This window comes from Juglans microcarpa x Juglans regia, chromosome 8S, assembly GCF_004785595.1.
Source record: "Juglans microcarpa x Juglans regia isolate MS1-56 chromosome 8S, Jm3101_v1.0, whole genome shotgun sequence".
In the NCBI taxonomy this organism is placed as follows: Eukaryota; Viridiplantae; Streptophyta; class Magnoliopsida; order Fagales; family Juglandaceae; genus Juglans; species Juglans microcarpa x Juglans regia.
Window position 1 is genome coordinate 13,496,919 of NC_054609.1, and position 22,190 is coordinate 13,519,108.

A 22,190-nucleotide genomic window follows, 5' to 3' on the forward strand; every position below is an offset into this window, starting at 1 on the left:
ACAAGGGGAATAAACCATGGAAGGCATGGGCATAAGAAAACAAAAATTATTTACTGCATGCATCAATAGCAGAAAACACAAGAAGACAGGGCGCTCCAAAGAAGAATAGAAATAAAACCCCACTAAAATGCTTGTTTTATTCTTGTTTTCTTAAAAACAAATCTTGGGGCACAAGAAGGTGAAGAACGTGATACCAAAAATGGGTTTGTGTTATATTATAAGAATTTAAAGCCCAAACACATCGCATAGAAGAAGAAACAGCAGTTGAGGTGTGAAGTGAATTGGGTTTCTTGAGCTCTGCAATTACCAAAAGAAAACAAGGAAAAAAAAAACAAAGAAAAACGAAGTGGGGAAGAAAAATGAAGCAAAAAGTTGTGGATGGCATGGCCTGGAAGCCGTTCGGTGGCCATTTTTGTGGTCGTCTGATGCTTTCAATTGTGAACTTCATATGTGTGTTTTGCCCAGATGTGAACTCAGATGTGTATCACATATGGTAATGCTAAAAATTCTTTAAGCAAGAAGAATATTTTATGTAAAACAATTAAATGGCCAGTGATTTTGGCTAGCTACATTTGGCTAGTCAAAACCCAAATGTTATAATTTATTGTACATTTAGAGAGTATGATGTGGTGTTTTTTGAGCTAACTAGCTAAGTCTTGGCTAAATTTTAACTATGCCTAGTTCACTAATAATGCTCTTACAATGTATTTTATCCAGTGCAACATTCTAATTTAGTTTGAAAACTCCCTGAGGAGGAGCCTCCCAACTATCATTCAGAACTTCTTGTCTAGCATCAGAATTGCTAGCAGGTTGTTTGAGTAGTCTAAGCTCTTCCAACATATGCTTGGATTGTTGTACTCTAGTGTTCGAATGTGTGAAATTGTCCTTGAAAACAAATCCAATCCTTCTTTTCCAAATTTTCAACGATATCACATCAAACTCTTCTATTTCTCCATTATCTCAAATACTAAGCATTGCCTCCATTGTGTCCTTGAAAGCCTACCTTGGCATGATACTTTTTTTTTTTTTTTTTTTTTTTTTTTTATCCTGTTTGCACACTACCCCCACACATCTCGGGCTGAAGTACATTCCCAAAGAACATGCTCCACTGTTTCATAATCTTAGTTGCATATAAGGCACATTAGATTTTCAACAGCTCTGCTTCTAAAAAGATTGGATCTAGTGGGGAGGGCATTTAAACAAGCTTTCCACAAGAAGATTTTGCTTACATTTGGAATGGCTAGATGCCATATCTTTGTCCATCCTTCCTTCTTTATCTGCAAATTTGAAGATTGGACTTTGATTCAATCTTGAAGCTCTCCTTTAAGGTGATAGACACTTTTATAGAGAATGAACCAATGGCAGTGCCTCTCTAGATCAGTTTATCAAGTCTGTTACAGGCGCTAATGGGTATAGTTTTGATAAGGCCTGCTTCATCTTTTGAAAAAATGACATCCACCAAAGATATATTCCAGTGATTTGTTTCTTTGTCAATTAGATCAGAAACCTTGGTATCAACATGGAGGAATTTGGTTGAGCATTAGGGTTTGAAAGAATTTGGTTGAGGGATCCACTTATTAAACTAGATACTAATAGATTCACCATTTCCTATTCTCCAGAAAATACCTTGTTCAGGAAGAGGCCTTGCAGCTATGAAACTTTGTCATATGTAGGAAGGTTTGCTTCCTAACTCTGCTTTTGAGAATGTAGTTGCAAGGAAGTATTTTTCTTTGAGAACCTGTGTAGCTAAAGAGTAAGGTATTTGAACAAGTCTCCAATATTGCTTTGCTAGCCTTAATATAGAAATTTGCAAAATTCTAAACCCGAGGCCTTCAAAGTTCTTTGGTTTCCTCATTTGATCCTAACTTACCTAATGAATTTTATTCTCCTGAGCTTCCTGACCCCAGCAATAGTACTTCATCAACTTATTAAGTTCTTGTAGTATATGCTTTGGAAGTTTGAAAAATCTCATGCAGTAAGTGGGAATGGCTTGAATAACTAACTTAAGCAATATTCCCTTGCCTGCTTGTGATAGGAACTTCATTTGCAATTAGTCAATCTAGTTATCACCTTATCAAGTAATCCTCTAAAAGTGTTGGTTGTAGATCTCCCTGCAAATGCTGGTAGGCCCAAGTACTTTTTGTAGGAATTAGTAGCTCTGATGCCTGATATGCTAGTGATGCTTTTTTTGGTTTCTTCACTGGTGTTCTTGCTAAAGAAAATGGAAATCTTATCTTTATTCAGCCTTTGACTCGAGGCTTTCTTATATGCATCCAATAGATTGAATAGTCTGCTCCACTCCAAAGAACTTGCCTTGCAAAAAAGCAAGCTATCATTTGCAAAAAAAAAAAAAAGTGGTTAATATGAACTTGACCTTTGGCCAAAGGAAGGCCAGTCATCAAACCAGACTCTTTAGCTTTGTTAAAAAGATTGCTGAGAGCTTCAGTGCATAAGATGAAGAGGTAGGGTGAAAGAGGATCGCCATGCCTAATCCCCCTAGATGGAGTGAAACTTTCTTGTGGGATTCCATTAATGAGAAGGGAATAAGAAACTTTAGAAACACATTGCATAATGAGGTCAATCCACCTTTGAGAAAAACCCATAATCTCCATCACAACCCTTATCCATTCAATCATGTTGTATGCTTTGCTCATGTCAAGTTTTAGAGCCATGAAACCCTCTTTACCTTTCATTTTGGTTTTCGTTGTATGCATGAATTCAAAGGCCACTATAACATTATTAGTTATAAGTCTGTCAGGAATAAATGCACTTTGGGTGGGTAGGGGAGCTGATATATGAGAGTACAGACTTTAATATGTTGAACAACACTTTGGCAACGATTTTGTAAAATACATTGCAAAGACAAATAGGTTTGTACCCAGTTACCTTTGAAGGAGTTTTGGTTTTTGGGATGAGGGCAATGTACGTATCATTTAGGCTTTTTGACCATATTCCACCATTAAGGGCCTTTAAGGTTTGGTTTGGTTTCACAAACCTTTCAAACAATCTCATCATATTTCATCTCATCTCAATATCCAAACACAATTCAAACACAAACATTTTTCGATTTTAAATTTTTAAATTTTTAACTTTTTCATCTATTCATTACCTAATCATTACAACTTTTTCAAACTTCCAAACAAAACACAAAAAATAATTCAACTTTTTTAAATTCAAAAACAAAAATTATATTATAACCCTCTTTTAACTTTATAATTTTTTATTCAAATTTTTTTCTCACTATTTCCAAAACCCCATAAAATTCTTAACTGAAATAATTTCATTACTATTCACAAATTATATCACTACTATTTACAAAACACACTCCTGGACCAACTGTTTCCCAATAGTTTTGGTAAAAGGCAGCAGTGAAACTATCTAGTCCTAGAGATCCTAGAGGATTCATATTAAACACAACTTCCTTGACTTCTGTGGCAGAGAACTCATGAGTAAGAATAGCATTTATATCATTTGTTACTGTGGGTTCCAAGGACAACAAACATGATTCTATACCTTTTGGCTTGGATGTAGAGAACAACTCCTGGAAATTTTTTTGGAACATGTTACTGATCTCCATAGGCTCTTTGGTAGAGTGACCATCTTCATTTGTAATTTTGTGAATAGTGTTTGTTTTGCTCCTCTGACTAGCACACTTGTGGAAAAACTTAGTATTTCTGTCTCCATCCTTTAACCAAGTTTGTTTAGCCCTTTACTTCCATTTAGTATCTTCCTCTTCTAGCAACAAGTCCACCTTCTTGTACAGACTTTTGATCTCATTGTTTAGATGGCTAACATTGGCATCTTGTAAATGTTTGATCATGTCAAGTTTTGTACTAATGAGTTTTCCCTTACCTCTATAAAGATCCTTACTTCACTACTTTAGTCTCATTGGGCATCTTTTTAAATCAACAGTAGCTTCCTGTAGGCCTGCAACCCAATCAGAGCCAACCAGTTCTGGACCAAGACCGACCCGGACTTACCACAATAACGTGCCGGCCCAACCTGTAACTTTTAGGTCGGGTCGATTCACTTTTTTTTTTTTTGCCTACTGCAACTACATTCCTCTGTTGGAGAGATAATTGGTATTACTTTAGTCTTCTTTTCAACATAATACAAGTAAAATATGTACAAAAACTAATAAAAAAAAGTACAAAAGCTATCCAAATTATAAAATATGAACATCAACTGATAGAGGACTAAGAAGCATCCAACGACTGAATTTCTCAGCTTTCCAGCTGGAGATACAAAGAGTTATTTCTACAAATATGTTCATAACATCGTGATAAAATCAATAAGCAGCACAAGTGGAATTCATAAAAAAATCCAGTGTTCATAAAAGATGTACATTTGGAAAAAAAATAAATATCAGTAAAGAACTGAAAATAAGAATCAAATAATAATTTTGCAGCAATATTAGGAATCATGTGTATCTAGATCAATCTTCAACTAGAATGCTAGTAAACAAAGTTGAGGAGGTGGAGAAAATGATTTAAGAAAATTGAGGAAAGAATAAAGCATCGACATTATTAACCTTTTCTTTTCTATATCCTAACTATAATTTGTGAATCAAGTCTAGACACCTATAAACAGCCAAGATTCACAAACCCTTAAAATTTGGGGAAGATCAAATCAAATTCGCCTACAACATACAATTGACAACACTAAAACTTTGATTACAAACATAAGACCTCATTCTTGTTCAAACCAAAAGTTTGGATGTGACATCGACCATAGCCCTCAAGTATAGTTTTTCTACCTGCAATTCTTAACACAACCATTATTGGATCTTGGAATAACACATGACATCAAGCTATAAACACCAAAAACCTAAGAAATATAGCAACTTCTCATCTCTTCTTTTATATCTGCCATTATGAAAAAATAACACCAAATCAATAATAGCACATCAAATAATTAAAATTAACACTAAAGTGGTTTAGTTTCTTTAACAAATGAGTAAAAATGAAAATCATAGAATCATGCAGACTATAAGCCTTGAGTTACTCTTCATCAACATAAATAAAGCTTGATTTTGGATCAAACTCTAAAAAACACATGATGATTATTAAATGATATCAAAAATATATTATGAAAAAGTTTAATAAATATGTAAATAAGAAATAAGTTCATTTCCCAATTTCGCCTCAAAACTTTCAATATTATCCAATGAGGCATGAAGATCAATGGGTATTGGATCCTTCAACCAATTTTGTATACAAATGAATGCCTCATCTGTTCTTAGAGATAGTGACCTATGAAATGGATCAAGCACACAACCCCATACACTGAAGGCTGACTCAGAAGAAACAGCAGAAACAGGAATGATCATCACATTTCGTGCAACTCTTACCAAAATAAGATACTTTAGTTCATTGATCTTTCATCAATCTAAAATATCAAAATTTGGAGCTCGTGCCTTACAACCATGTTCCAAGCACTGATCGATCTCTGATTTGTTCATTAAATTAGATTCAAAAATTTCTTGCTCATATTCAACCTAAAAACTCTGTTGAGAATCAGAATTAATCATACTAGAATAAATTGATGAAGGAGGCTCAAAATAAGAAACTCCACTTAAACTCCCATACACAACACTATACTCTCTGTAAATGTCAATCATCAATTATTTCACTTTTGCAATAATTTCTTCGACTAAATTACCGCCATATATTTTTTTGAACAAAAAAATGCAAAAGACTAAATTTGCATCTTGGATCAAGAACAATAGGAATAAATATCATCAAGTTAGTCTTTTCAATTGATCCCCAATATTTGTCATACTTAAGTATCGTTTGGATTCGAAGATGAGTTAAGATGAGTTGAGATGGGTTGTGAATAGTAGTGAGATGAGTTGTGAATAGTAGTGAGATTTGTGAGTTAAAGTTGATGAATAATAATAAATAGTAGTGAGATGAGTTGAGATAAGTTGAAATGAGTTGAGATGACTTGCAAATATAAACCGGGCCTTAATCTTCATATTTGCCGCTATACATTTCAACATTGCATCATTACTTTGACTTATTTTTTACAAATGTGATTGGATGCCACAAAACTTATGGAAATATGCATTAGATGTGACATACAAAGAGCTAGAAATTCTCACAATAGCATCATAAAAAATCTTCAAAAACTTTATCAATACTCTAACTCTCTCCTAATCACTAGAGTTTGGGGGCTCAAGTTCACACTACAATAATAACGAAAAAAATAATCATCATCCTCCAATTGTAAAAATAGTTTTTTAAATATTTCTGCAACTTCTAGTATTAGATAAGTCGAATTCTATATTGTGGAAACATCAAGGCATGCCAATTTTGTACAACCAATTTTCTTCTTCTATATACACTTTTTAAATTTCTCCATTCTTGCGGAAGATGATCTAACATACCTAACTGCATTGCGCACCCTTGTGATTGAATCATCACAATCTTTTAGCCCATCATTTACAATGAGGGTCATAATATGGGCATAACACCTAATGTGAATACACTTTTCTTCCAACAAATGACCTCCTATGAACTTCTTCAAATATTTTATGACAACACCATTTGAGGAAGGATTGTCAACTATAACAGTAAAGATCTTGTCAATACTTCAATCATGTAGACATGAATCTATACACTTTCCAATAGTTTCTTCTTTGTAATTAGGGATCATACAAAAGTTTAGAATTCTTTTGTATAGCTTCCATTCACAGTCAATAAAGTGTACAGTAAGACACATATAATTTAAGTTTTAAATTGACATCCATGTGTCAGTAGTTAAACTAACCTGCCCAACCGTTTTAAATATTTTTTTTAACTTCTCCTTCATTGTAAATAGTTTAATACAATCTCTCACTGCAATGGTTCAAGATGGCACTCGAAATCATAGTTCAAGTGATTTACATATGTTCTTAAATCCCTAGTCTTCTACTATCCTAAATGGAATCTGATAACAAATTATCATTTTAGCAATTGTCATTCGTACATTTTTTGAATCCAACTTATGTGCATTTGTCGAGTTACTGTCATCACTATCTCCAATTCCCTCAAGAGCCCCCTCACGACTCATAGTCTGTTGATCTGTAAATTTGATTCTATGAGGATGTTGTTTACAAGTGCTAAGACTCTGTAGCATACTTAATGTACCATGTCTTTTAGGATGACAAGAGTAAATCTTGTGACGATAATTACACTTCGTTTTTGGGTTATTTAAATGGCATCCATCTATTTTGGTGAAATTGTCCCATACTGTTGAGGGATACCTATTTGCCCTCCTTTTACGAGGATAGAGACTTGTGTCACTAGATAAGTTAATTATTTGAAGCCATTTGTGATCGATTTTTCAAAGGAGTAGCGGTCCCATTATCCTATAAATTTGTATAAGTGTCACTTTCGAAGCAATCCATATATGAACTGACATATAATATAATACACAAAAATCAAAATATTAGTGATGCATAGATGCATCTAGTCACACACACACACAACAATAAAAGTGATATAATTTAGAAGAGAAGCTAAAATTAGTAGACCATTAGCAGTTAACAGATTATATATAGCTTCGTCGATCTGAACAACACAAGCAGTTTACCATTAGCTTCATTGTTCTGAGCATATTTCTTTTGGCATGGGTACCAGGACAACACAATCAGCCTAGCCTCCAAGTTTAGCCAATAGTTACAAGAAAGCAACAAGCCAATGCAAATGGAAAATGGAAATGGTCTATAAGAACCAATGTTGAAGGTTGGTTCAATTAATAAAAAAACTTTTACGTAAGTGAAGCAAATTGCACAACCATTTTAGGAAAGCATATTAGCTGCTACAAATCACTTCTCAAATGCAAACAAGCTTGACCAAGGAGGCTTTGGTCCTATTTATAGGTTAATCTTCCTTTCTTGATAATTAAAATTGGATTTCAATTTGCCCCTCGTTAAAGAGGCTCTCAAGTGGTTCTAGGCAAGGTCTAGAATTTAAGAACGAGGTCGTTTTGATTGCCAAACTCCAACATCGGAATCTAGTTAGACTTTTGGGCTATTGTGTCAAAGGAGATGAAAAGATGTTACTCTATGAATATATGCCCAACAAAAGCTTAGACTCCTTCATATTTGGTCAGTCTCTACACTTTATTTCTATTACATTACATTGCATGGTAGGGTACATTGATAAATAAAGCTAACTTATAATGTTATGTAACTGGGTTGGAAAATCTTGATCTTTAAAGATCGAAAGCTATGTAATTTGGCAACGTTACATTTATTTAGAATGAATAATTCAGCAGGCGTAATAATATTGAAGATGAATAAGCATTGGATGAAAAATGGTTGTAAACGTATAGTACCTGGTAGTTAAGAAGTCTATGACATCGACCGATTGTTGAATAGTGTCATCTATTTTTCCCTAAGCCTGAATGCCACTCTAGAAGACCTATCTAGTCATCCTATGTTAACAAAACACTAATTTAATTGGGGAACTAAATCATTTACTAAATTAAAAAGAGATATGGTCCATTGATTATAGACATGCACACAATAGTGAAAGATCCTTTCTATTATCAATTGCTATTAATATCACATACAATCATCCCTTGAAAACATTTTCAAGGATGTTAAAACTAGTCATTCAACGAAGCTCGTAACGGAATTAAAACCAAGCACACCTCAAATAGCAACAAATTTAAAACAAATCGACCCTTAAATAAAACGAAGAACAAAAACTAAAAAAAAAAAAAAAAAATCGACCCAAAATGTCCATAAGTACAAAAATAAAAAACATAACACCAGCATTTACTAATTCGACACAAACCCACTAATCCAGGATACTCAAAGCTTATTTTTGGAAGAACAAAAAACGACCATAAAAATGCATGTTTTTCATTTTTCAGTTTTGGGATAAACGCGTTAAATAGAGGGCTCACTAGCTTGGAGCTTCTTGTGCATCTTGTTGATCTCAACGAGCACATCCTAGCTCTTGCTCTTTCCTCAACCGATTGAGCTCCTTGTAAAGGAAGAGAGAAAGAGATAGAGTAAAGGACAGCAACGACAAACAAAAATGAAGAATTGCGACAACGAACAACGATGATGAACAAAGAGGTGGCTAGAGTTTGAGGAGAAGAGCTTGGTTCAAAATGATTTACTCGGTGATCCCATGTCAGATCTTGATGAACCCAACTTTTGTCGGGTGGGCCCATGTCAGATCTTGCGAACATATTGGCCCAGGGCCTTTTATGCACAGGCCTAGCTTCTTGCATTCTATTAGAAGAGATTATAGGAACCTGCTAGGCTTTCTTTATCACAATGTTACAATCTGCCCTTTTAACCTAGCTTGCTTCATATCTAAAAATCCTCTCATTTCTCTTTGTTACATGTTGAGCCTGCAAAGAAATCAGTAAAGGACTATGATCTGAGTAGTTGGCAGCAAGGTTATTTACAATATGGTTTTTATACAAATTCAGCCATATTGTGTTTCTTAGAGCACGATCAAGCCTCTCATTTGTGAAATCACCACGTTCTCTATTATTTCTCCAAGTGAATCTGTCCCCTAGGTAACCTAGGTCATTTAGACCACATGCCTCTAAAACGGCTCTGAAACTTTCCATCTGTCTATATGGCCTTCTGGCAACACCAAACTTTTTTTTTTTTTTTTTTTTGAGAATTTCATTGAAATCCCTGACAAACAACCAGGGTATATTCTCTTGAGGCTTAAGAGCTTGAAGCAAACTCCAATTTTCCTTTCTTTTAGTTGTAACAGGATTTCCATAAAAACATGTGAACAACCATTTTCTCCTTTCTTCTGGCAAGGTGATAATTGCATATATGTGTCAATTGGTAAAAGATTCCAGATTCACTTCCAAGTGGGAATTTCATAGTAGAGCTAAACCTCCATTCCATCCTCTATTGTTAACAACAAAACTATTTTTAAACCCAATCTTATTTCTGATCATTTCCATAAATTGGCAGGTTTGAGGGGTGATATGAGAATTTTGTGTTTTGTTTGAGAGTTTAAAATATTGTGTTTTAATATTATTATTATTTTGGAATTTGAAAAATGTGAATTGGGATTTAAAAAAGTTAAATTGTTTATTATATTTTGTACTAGGATTTGAAAAAAGTGTAATGATGAGATGAGATGAGATGATAATTTTGTGTCTCATCCCACCCCCCAAACCTACGTCTCAAACAGAAAAACTAATTGTGGGCCCTTTGTTTTTACCATAAGGTGAAGCTCACGAACTATTAGAGGGTTCCCAAGCCCCCGGCAATTCTCACTTAAGTAATTCATTGTTGGTGGTAAGGCTGCACAACAGCCTTCACCAATCCATCTTGAGTTATTTTCTTTTCACAAGTGAGCCTAGGTTTTGACTTCTTGGGAATATGACTGTAAATCAGAATATCAGAACAAGCTACAAAGGACATTTTCTTTGTCTTCACATGTGGGTATTCTTTAGTTATTGTAGCCTTATCAACATTTTTAGTAGAAAGACCCCTGGCTCTTCTTTTCCAAGTAGAGACTCTAGTATGCTGATCAAGTGAAATATTATAAATCCGATGGAGATAGAGTTATTGGACTACCAAAACTTTTGCCTAAGGAAGATTTCTTTGGATTAGGAATTGGGGTAGGGTCTCTCAATTCAAAGTCCACTAGAAAAGGAATATTGTCCTCAACCTCATGTTCTAATAGAATATATGTAATAGTACAAGGGGAAGGTTGACTTACCTTAATAGTATCACAGCTAGTTTGGGAAGGAAAGACTTCCCTCTCTTTTTGAAATATCTTGGTTTCTTGGGATTCAGTTGAGGGAATTACTTAATCTTCTACCTTGACTTCATTTTATTGTGCCTCATTCCTCTCTGGTTGGTTGGACTTTCCTTTCCCATCATTTATGCTACCCTCCTCATCGAATCTCCATTTTCGACAGGAGGTTTGAGTGGTAGATTTCGATGTGCCCCCATATTTTTTGGCCTTCATACTAGAAGAACGGAGGGAAGCGGCAAACAACCATTGGCCATACTAGTCTTGAGATTAGAGACCTGAATTCTGTTTGAGACATTTTCTATCCTTGTGCTTCAGAATACCACAATTGGAGCAGAAGTTTGGTAGTCTTTCATACTTGAAACTAATCCACATCTACTTGCCACCAATGTTCAACAATCTACCACGAACCAGAGGCTTTTATATATCAAGTTCTACTCTAATTCTCAGAAACTTTTCCTTGCCGAGGCCCTCATTATCAACATATACATTGAGTACATTGCCAATAGCTGATCCAATGAGAATACTCATCTCTCTTGTCATGCATGCAAATGGAAGATTATGTAATTGAACCCAAAAAAATTCATATGTAAATTGAATCTCATTGGGAGGAAAACTTCCTTCAAATTCCTAAAGACTTACCAAATGTCTATCAAAAACCTATGGTCTGCCTTGTAAGACTTTCTCCTTGTCATAAAAGGTGTTGAAATTTCAACAGAAACTTGTTCTCTCCCACCTCATAAAAGTGATCCATCCATTAGAATTCCAAATCTTGGCTAAAGTTGATTTGAATACCTCTTTATTCATTGTTTTTTCGTTGATGATCAAAGTGAGAAGACAATGTTTTCCTCTTGTCTATGAGATTTGACGATATCTTCTGGTAGTTTGATATCTTGTCTTTCTTCTTCTGTGAGTTTCAAGCCTTCCAACAATTTTGTTATTTCCACCACCATTCCGAGAAACTCTTAAGACTAGAGTCTAAGACAGAAGCTTTGTTATTTCCACCACCATTCCAACAATTATTTATCTTGGAAAACTTGCAACTTCTTGGCATATTATATATCTAAAACATTTTATTCATCCTTCATTTAACTATTATTCTTTAATCATCTTTTAAAATAATTTGAAATAATTAATAAATAAGTAAATAATAATACAATTATTAAATACTAAGTAGCGATTATAAAAAGATGATGATTATAAAATTAATAGATAAAGTTTTCTTATATAATATTCCCAAAAATTTATATATATAAATATTCACATAATGTTAAGATATTGCCTTTGATATTATTTCAATTTTCCGCATTTCTTTATCATGAAATACTTTTTGAAATTCAACGTCACTTCATAAAAAAAATAGGATAAATGATATACGGCTATGCACAATTTTCTTTTAGTCTTTTTAAATAATTTTTTAAATGAATGGTATTTATAAAATAATTATAAAAATAACATATTTCTTATAAATAATTTTATTTTTAAACATAATTAAATAACAAAATGGTAAAAAAAAATCAAGTTGCTGTGAAAAATGTGTTCCACTTGTCAATGGGCATACGGAAACAGTGCTCTACGTTCCATACTTCCACGGCTGCAGTCTCTTTGTAATTGGTGGCAGACAGAATCTGTACAATCTATCTCTAACGCGTACTCTTCTGCTTCGATCTATGACATCCCGCCACGTGGGCTTCCTCGCTCCCCCTACCTTCCTGTCGTTACAAAAATAATCACCGCTACAATAATCCCAAGATTCCCCTGAAAATATCCAGCCCCCAACTACCCAATTTGATTTCAAGAAGCTCCAAAAGCACAGAGGACAGAGAGTTTATTTTTTCAGTTTATAGAGCTTTGTTTGCTTTAAAGAAATCGTATTCACCGACTATCCGTTTTGGTTTCAAGAAGCTGCAAGAGCACTGAGGACAAAAAGTTTCTCTTTTCAGTTTGAAAAGGTTTGTATGCATTAAAGAAATAATTTTTCTTTGTTTTAGTCAAGTTCGACTACTATGATTTTCTTTGTATTCTTGTTCTGGGCAAGTCTACTTTCAACTGTATTTTTGTTCAATTGGCTACTTTGGCATACAGTTTGATTAAGTTGCGGTTTGGATATTGAGAGTTAAAAGTTGATTAAAATAATGTTAAAATATTATTTTTTAATATTATTATTATTTTAAAAAAATTAAATTGTTTATTATATTTTAATTGAGAATTTGGGAAAGTTGAAATGGAAGAAATATTTTTGGAGCCTAATTCGAAAGAATATGTTGGTTGAAGAACTGACTGTTATGTGAATTTTCTCTACTCGCTTGCTTGGTCTCTTATGGGATAAAAATGTTACTGGATGTCAGTTAGTTCTTCTTCTCTGTTTTCTTTTTTGTGTGCTCGTGGATGGGTAGATTTTAGGAATGTGCGTCTTGAGACTTTGTTGCATATTGATAGTTTTATGGACCAGAATGCGAGTTTTAGTATTGTCTTAGACGTCTTCCGAACGAGGTATGATAGTTTTTTGTTTACTTCATTAATTGCTCTGACACCTGGTGAAAACATCCATTGCAAGATTCAATTTCGTCTTGATTAATTCAAGATGACTTAAAGAAATGTATCTTTTCAATTCACAAGTTCCATCTGTTTCTTTAAAACCTTTCAATGTTCTTGCGTTTCTTAATGTATGTGTTTCCTTGAACCTGCAATCTAGTGTTGAAGGTTGCATTTTCTAAGCCCAGCCGACTTGGTCTAGAAGAACTCTGACTCACTGATACAGGAAACAGGATGAAAATCCCAATAGTATTCATACTAGTCTATGGTGCATGTGGAAGCTTCATGCTCCCTACATACTCATGCACTCTGATAAGTATGCATCTCGTTGTTCAATTTTGAACTTTTACATTTTAGCCTTATACAATATTTCATTATAGTTTTGACTTATGCCATCTCACTAGCAGTTTGATTTTGTATGTTTAAACACATTTTACTTTTGACTGTTTTGTAATATCTACTTAATATTCTCTCTTCGAAAATATATTTTGGGTTTTTAGATGGCTCAAGACCCTTCTTCTGGTGCTGAATCACCCCGGCGACGTTCTGGTCTTTTGCGGGATCAGGTCCAGCTCGTTAAAAGAAAGGATTCTGATCGCCATGAAATTGTCCCAATCAAAGATCCACTGTCATTTGAGAAAGGTTTCTTCATTGTAATTCGCACATGCCAGTTGCTGGCTCAAAAGAATGAAGGCTTAATATTAGTAGGAGTTGCAGGTCCTTCTGGAGCTGGGAAGACTGTGTTCACTGAGAAGGTGCTTAACTTTATGCCCAGCATTGCTGTCATTACAATGGACAACTATAATGACTCTAGTCGAATTATTGATGGGAACTATGATGGTAAAGTTGAATCTCTTCTGATTTATTACTTGAACTTTTATAGTGGAGTGATTAGCATTTTTACTTCTGTGGATTTTGAGTATGGTCTTGAAAATCCTTACAGGCATCAATTTTTCTTTAGTTTCTCAAGCAACTGCGTTTTTCATTCTATCGGATTCCCTTTGAGAAGACGACTGAGCGAGTGACAACCAACAATATGCTTTACTGTTTCTACATATGGTTGGGGATCTCCTTAATGACTAGCAGAGTTGGCTGTTAGGTCTTCATAGTCAGTAACATTGACAAAGAATACTAGTACACATTACATAAAATTGAATTTGTGGGATATCTCTAAGCATACTATGGGCTATTCAGATTAGTATCTGTCTAAGCAGTTAATCCTAAACATAACTTGCATTATCGATCTTAAATCCATCTCTATCATTCCTCCCTCCTCTCCACCTCCTCTTAGTCAATCCCACCTTCTTGACTGGTAAATCATGGATACATAATTAACATTCTAATTCACCAAGTACTGTGGCTATTGTATTCATCTTTGAAATTTTTTATAAATGGATTTTATTCTATTCTCTTGTTATGTCAGAAAAAAAATTGAGATTCATTTAAGTTGAAAAAAATTTATTAAATACTTTTGGTGAAATATGCTGCAGACCAATGAAAATTTGATCACTTCCATCACAAAATGTTATACATTTTTGTAGCTGTTCTTAAAATATAATTTTTTCTTCTTGTTTTTTCTCCTGAGGTTGTTATTTGCTTATCATTAAAGATAATGATTCAAGATGAGAGAAGGATTCATGGAAGATGATCTCTAATTATTGTCATGTTTTGTGACAGACCCACGCTTGACAGATTATGACACATTGCTTGAGAACATACGTGATTTAAAAGCAGGGAAACCTACTCAGGTCCCAATATATGATTTCAAGACTAGCTCTCGCATAGGTTACAGGTTGTGTCTCGCTTAAATCTCCCTTTTCCATTGGACTATTGTCTAGGGTTAGTGACATCTCCACTTATTCTGCCTACACACAGAGGGAAATAAGACAGAAAGAAATAAAAACTAAAAATGTTTTCGCCGTCAAGGTTTTTATTTAGAGTCTTACTTAAAATACCTAGTGCTTTCATAAATTTATAATTTAAACCTGCTCAATCAACATGCATGGTTCATTTCTCATTGCTTGGTCACACTGATTCTTCTTATAGGACAGTTGAAGTCCCTAGCTCCTGCATTGTGATAATTGAAGGCATCTATGCCTTAAGCGAAAAACTGCGACCTTTGCTAGATCTTCGTGTCTCTGTCACTGGTGGAGTTCATTTTGACCTTGTCAAACGGGTTTTACGGGATATTCAACGTGCTGGCCAAGAGCCTGAAGAAATAATTCATCAAATCTCCGAAACGGTATTTTCACTGATTCTGCATTAGATATTTTGCTTACAGACTTTGACAGAGTTTGGAACTAAGTATTGCAATTTTAACTCATCTATATGTTCTTGTCATTTTTTTTCTTTTACACAGGTATATCCCATGTACAAAGCTTTTATTGAGCCTGATCTCCAAACAGCACATATAAGAATCATCAATAAGTTTAATCCTTTCACTGGATTTCAGAACCCCACTTATATACTAAAGGTGAACCTTTTATTAACCAACCTGGAGTTTTTATGGTTAATTTGTTTTTAAGTGAATCATGATTTTGTTTGTTTCATCTGACTCTTGCACTGAGTGCTGTGAACTTTTGTAGTCAACAAGGGCTGTGACGGTGGATCAAATCAAGGCCATTATTCCTGAAGAACATAAGGAAACTACAGAAGAAACATATGACATATATCTACTTCCACCAGGTGACGATCCTGAAGCATGTCAATCATATCTGAGGATGAGGAACAGGGATGGCAAGTATAATCTCATGTTTGAGGTAGGGATACTGTAAAATCATGCTTCTTTATTGCAGGGATTATTTATTTTTTTCTTACTTTTAGGCTTTTCCTGTTTTGTCCCTCCTGCAATTAGTCTTGCACTTCTTATAACACTACATTATGAAAGGATATCAGACATCCAGTGGTTAGTTCATATTTTCTTCCACCTCCAATCAAGAAAAAGAAAAAAGAATCTACTTGTTCCATCTTGATTTTAGGTTTTATTTTATCATACGATATCGGATGCTATCACCTGATTCATCTTTTTATTAAACTTGTTTGCTGCATTGGCTGTATCTTCTCCCCTTCACCTCTTGCTTGAGTGCATTGTTAAAGCCTCTGTACCAGATTTCCAGAGCTAACACATCACGTCACACCTTTTGCTCATGGAGAGTGTAGTCATAGATATTATTACAAACATGGAAGCTTGTATGTAGCATGTACGTTACATTATACCTAAAGGCTCCCCTCTCCCCCCGGTGCATGTACTTGTTTCATATGAATTTAATAAAATTAAGTAGCTTGTAGTGACTATAACTTGATACTCTTTTTTCACTCTTCCCGCAAACAAGATTGTGTAAATTTGTGTTCTATAACGAGATTGTAACTTTAAGGAATTTTTGAATATTTTGCAATTGTAAACACTTAATATGAAATTATGTTGACTTTGTGATTCCCTTTAATTCCATAGAACATGAACAATCAATATTGTAAAGGGATAATGTTCTTTAGTGGCTGATGGAGTTTGCTTGAATGTTCTCCCTTGATGATTTAAATTTTACAAAGGGACCTATGAAGACTGAAAAGTGCCTGAAACTTTAGATTTCTGACAAATCCTGCTTCTTGTTTCCAGGAATGGGTTACAGATAGTCCATTTATAATATCACCTAGAATCACTTTTGAGGTTAGTGTTCGCCTTCTTGGAGGGCTCATGGCCTTGGGGTATACAATTGCGACCATCCTGAAACGGAGTAGCCATATCTTCTCTAATGACAGGGTGAGCGTGAAAATTGATTGGCTAGAACAACTTAATCGGAAATATGTTCAGGTATTCTACCGATTACTTCATTCCGTTGTTCGAGTTGATTTGGAGCCTATTATGCCAATTCCCTTCTTTATTAGCGTTGGGTTCTTTTGTTTTGTACCTAATGATTATGCACGAGTTTTCTGCTTCAAATGTTTCTTAGTTGAATTTCCAAAGCTAGCATTAGTCCTTATTTTTCCTTTTTCTGGTGTTAAGGTGCAGGGAAGAGATCGTTTACATGTTAAGTATATTGCAGAGCAGTTGGGTTTGGATGGTTCATATGTTCCTCGAACTTACATAGAACAAATTCAGTTGGAGAAGCTTGTTAATGATGTCATGGTATGACTTCCAACTGAGCTTGCAGATATCTGACTTGTTCATGGTCCTGATCTGATGAGTTTGCAGGCATTGCCAGCTGATTTGAAGACAAAGCTTAGCATAGATGATGATTTTGCTTCAAGCCCTAAAGAAGCCCTTTCACGAGCCTCTGCAGATAGGAGAATGAAGTATCTCAATCGGTACTCTCTAGTTCTAGCAACAATTTTATGCTTCAGCAGTCTGAGATGGGAAGAAGCTCACAAGTTCTCCCTTTGGTCTATTTATATATTATCAGTTTTTGGCTTAAAAAAAGGCCCGAAACTATTTAAAGTTTATGAAAGTCTGCTCTCAAAATACTGTTACATTTTCGGCAGATCACACTCGTACTCAAATCGACGGGACAAGAACCTGCCCAAGCTGACAAAGCTTTCTGTTAACAACAGAAGGTTTGATGGGAGAACCCCAGAATCACCTGCAGCACTTGCAAATCCAGTGAGTATATGTCTGATTTTAGAGTTATCCGATGCTATTCTATTGGTATTTTCTTTGACAACTTTGAGCTTACCATTCTGTTGTCTATAAGCTAGAAACTTTAATAGAAGGAAGGAGGGGCAAGATTATATCAAATTTTCCCGTATGTCTTTTTGCCTTTTTAGTATAGACGAGTTGCAAGACATGGTATCACTATCAACCAATACCATTGGTGAAAATATATATATATCTTTGCTTCAGATTGGTTTCTGTTTCCTTTATTGCCCTTTCCTGGTTCTGTTCTTTGTATTGCCTTCATGCATCAGTTTACACGGCATTAGTTTTGCTCATCAATTTATTTTTGGTTTCATTTAGGGAGTTCTCACTCAACTCTCAGAACAAATTTCTACACTGAATGAGAGAATGGATGAGTTTACATCCCGTATTGAAGAATTGAATTCAAAGATCTCTATCAGGAGAGTTTCAGCTAGTCAACAAAACTTGGCTCTGCAGGCTGAAGCATCCAATGGCAATGGACCCACTTCTCTTTTTGCGACTGGCTTGGGGAATGGTTCATTGACTGGGTCGTTAATGCCCAACTCTTCATCTTCTTCCCAATTGGCTAGGGAGTCCCCACTAGTAGAAGAGGTAAGTAACCTAAAGAATATCATCTCCATCTTTTTACTTGGTGAGGAGCAAAAAAAAAAGAGATAAATGACTGTTGTGTCACATGGCACTTGTAAAGTTTCATTAATTAGTCTTTTAGCTACCTGGGGTAAAATAGATTAGGAAATTACAAACAGAACCGTCCTGAAAACAAGAAAAAAGAGAGATTATTTTATCAAAAATTAAAGAATACTCAATATAAGATCATCTTTTATTATGTAAATAAAATAATTATTTTTAAGTGAGTTGGTGGCTCTCTCAACCAAAAAATGTTGGAAGTTCTGGTTTTGAAGATATGAAAAAGACAAAATAGATAAAGTAAAAGGATTAGGAAGAGGGTTCGGATGATAAGATGAGTGTATCAAGGACAGACTTTGCAAAGTGGAGCGTTAAATAACATTACCCTGTCAGTGTAGTACTAAATTATACCTTTTTCATGTGGGTGTGAATAACATTTATGAGATTACATTGAATCTCCTTTCACAAATAGTAAGTGAAGCAGCCCTTCGGGTCAAATTATTATCGATTCTTTCTGATCTTGATATATACTTTTTTGGAACACTAGTCCGTAGGAACGGCATGTAAACTATCCCTAATAAGTGAAAGAATGGGCGTAAATAAATATGAGATTCAATTCATTTATACTGATAGAAGGAACACTCTTTTGGATGAAAGTTTTTTTCTTCTATCATTTATGTGCAAACAAAACGTGTAAGAATATCAGTGTCAGCCTAATAACCTTACTAAGTCACCACATTCAAGATGGAAACTTGTGCTCCTCTTGTCCTCTTCCATCAGAAAATTGATAGACAACATCATCCAACAAACAAAAATGACTGTTGCTGCCAACCATAATGTATCAGAGGAATATGCATGATGAAGAGTGGCTTCAAGCATCTTGGGAGTTGGCTTTTCTTGTTCTTCTCTTCATCCTTACATAACAAAGTATGGGGCACTAAGACTGGATAAATTTGCTTTTGGTTAAATGTTAACTAAAGTGAAACAGATCTATCCATTTCATTAAATGGTATATGCCCCAAGTCACAGAGGGTCTTCCTTGTCGTGTTGCAGTGGATGTCTGGTCAAATACAAATTCAAGATGATTGTCCATAACTGTTTGTATCTATGCTACAATTCAAGTTTAATATTCCATTGCACACTTTTGATTATGGTACCTGTTTCCTGAACAGATACTTCTTATTGCCCGGGGACAACGGCAAATCATTCATCAACTGGACAATCTGACCACTTTTCTCCATGAGTACAGGGGAGAGAGATCACAACATGGAAGAACAGATCATACAAACAGAATGATTGATGCCGATTCCATCAGCTTCCCGCTTATTCTAACTTTGGCAATTGGTGGTTTAGGTGTCGTTTTATTCAGAGGTTTGGCATCTGAAAAATAATCTTCTTGCCAAGCTCCTCATTTTTCAGCATCCATTGAATTTTACACGATCAAACTTTAGGGGGGAGAGAGAGAGTGTGAGTGTGTTTGATCATTGATAGTTCCATAGTCCCAATTCCTGGCACTACTTGGGCAAATCAAACTAGTATTATCCTTCCTTGATACCTTTTTTCTTAAATCTTCCTTGGTACGTGTAGGGTTTATGTTGTTCGTCAGTTTCCTAACACAGTTTCGTCAAAACTAGTATTATTACTTGAATGATTGACAATATACATACTATTTGTTTGCAACTCTTTTGAATTATGTAACATTTGAAATTCAAATCATCAAATATTTTGTATTTTTGATGAAATGACATGTAAAATAGTTAGATAAATTTCATTATTCAAAGTGCTCTCCCTTACAGCATTAGCTTTGAAGTATCCAAATAAAATCCAACATTTTTCTATTTAAGATAGAAATGATATTTACAGTCTTAAAATGTGCAATTTTAATGCACTCATGTGGAAAGAGTAGTTAAATTTGGGATTTATATGAAAAAAAATTATTTTTTTTAATGATGAATTTTATTATTTTTCAAAAATAGTATGTGGGATTTGCATAATTTAAAACTGTATTTTAGATACAGAACACTTTTAAAAACTAAAATTTCTTTCAGCCCTCGCAATCAAAATAATTATAGAATTCAATAAACTGATTATATACTCAAGAGTGAGAGAAAAGGCTTCATCTGCGTTAAGATGTGACCCATTATGTTAGGATAACCTATATTTTTAGCGACAGATTTTGCTTTTTTAAAATGAGTGTAGGTGACTTGCATATCTATAACGATATCTAATATTATTCAAATTAGTAATGCATCTTTTTATTCTAAATTTTATTATTTTTCTGTCATGTTTGATGATATAAAATATCTTGGATGAAGAGGGCATTGCTTTTTGGACACATCTTGGATCAACCATATGGCTTTCTCATCTGTACAGCACTTTCATTAAATAAAATAAAATATAAAAAGAAAAGAAATTATAAAAAAATAAGTGGATATGTAAGTTTTTTGTGAGTATATTTAATATTTTTCGTACTTTTTTTTTATCATGATAAGGCAAGGCATAAAAAAAATGTGTAGATGGTAGAGAAAATGATTCCATATTTTTTTCTCTCCATACGATTTGTCCTTTCTCAATGATTATTGTTATTAGCAATTTTCTTAATTAGTATTATGGGTGTTGATTTGTTAGGATGGGACTAACGAAGTTAATCCTCTTAGAAGTAAAATCTTTTGAATTATTAATGGAAGGTGGTTGATGGGTTCGCATTGTTGAGAAATGCAGTAAGGTGGTGAAGGAGCTTGTATTGGGTACCCTCACTGAGAAATGGGTACTAAAGACAATAGAAGAGTGCTCCTAGCCGAAAGAGGAGTTTATAAGAATTTCTTGTGATGACAGTAGTGCCTTTATAGCACAACGCAATACTAATGTATATAGGAGGTATTTGACAGTAATAGAATATAGTGGAGGTGGGAGACAAGGTATCCTCATCATCCTTAAAGAAGTGGAAGGGCAAGGATGGAGGAAGACAACTCTAAAGCTTAGGGAGCTATATGATAGTGCCTCAAAACAACGTAATGAGGAATAGTATTTCAAGTGTGCCCAACAAAGAAGATGGAGAAATAGAAAGAATAGCATTACAAAGAAGAGAAGATGATAAAGAAAAGTTTCCAATAGCATAAGAGAGTATGGTGGCAAGAAGATTGCATAAGGCAGTGCTGGAAGGTCCAATGAGAGTGCAATATCGTAACATGGGCAGAAATGGAAATATGGAGGGTCGGTTTGTATATGTTGGACAGAGTATACAAAACCACCATAAAAATGACATATTTTGAATCTGATGTAGTTCAAAGCTCCAAGGCAAACATGTAAATGGCAATTGCCGGTTGTGTAAGAGGCGTGTCTAGGGACCTCAAATATCTGAAAAGGCATTTGCTGGAAGTGAAAAGAGATAATGAATAGGCTTATAAGGAGAGTGGTCGACGAGATGAGCCATAAAATAGACTTGGGCCAAAAGCAAATGGGACAATTACAGAGTTCTGGCTCTTTGGATTCAAACTTAGGCTCAGGAATACAAATGGGCCACAATATTCACGAGCCAAGAAAGAGAAACAAAAAGTCCACTGCGGGTCAAACCTAGGTTGGAAACCGGGTTGTCGTTTGGAAAGTCCTCGATGCCAATGACTCTCAGGGAGAGGGATGCACATAACTCATCGTTGGAGCACAAG

The 22,190-nt window shown here is 34.7% G+C and overlaps 1 protein-coding gene across 3 annotated transcripts; it reads left to right on the forward strand.

The window, feature by feature from the left end:
- Positions 1-12,336: 12,336 nt before the first annotated feature.
- LOC121245050 (inorganic pyrophosphatase TTM1-like) lies at positions 12,337-20,215 on the forward strand. Of its 3 annotated transcripts, XM_041143327.1 has the most exons (13): positions 12,338-12,685; positions 13,769-13,910; positions 13,986-14,108; positions 14,946-15,060; positions 15,315-15,510; positions 15,628-15,741; positions 15,854-16,027; positions 16,882-17,076; positions 17,269-17,391; positions 17,458-17,570; positions 17,745-17,862; positions 18,217-18,489; positions 19,698-20,215. In XM_041143327.1, exons 2-13 carry the CDS (start codon positions 13,769-13,771, stop codon positions 19,914-19,916), a joined length of 1,905 nt encoding a protein of 634 aa, XP_040999261.1. In that variant the 5' UTR covers positions 12,338-12,685; the 3' UTR covers positions 19,917-20,215. The 3 variants fall into 3 exon arrangements, with proteins under 3 accessions (XP_040999262.1, XP_040999261.1, XP_040999260.1); XM_041143326.1 differs by having other exon boundaries at positions 13,769-14,108; XM_041143328.1 differs by lacking the exon at positions 17,269-17,391 and having other exon boundaries at positions 12,337-12,685; positions 13,769-14,108.
- Positions 20,216-22,190: the final 1,975 nt, after the last annotated feature.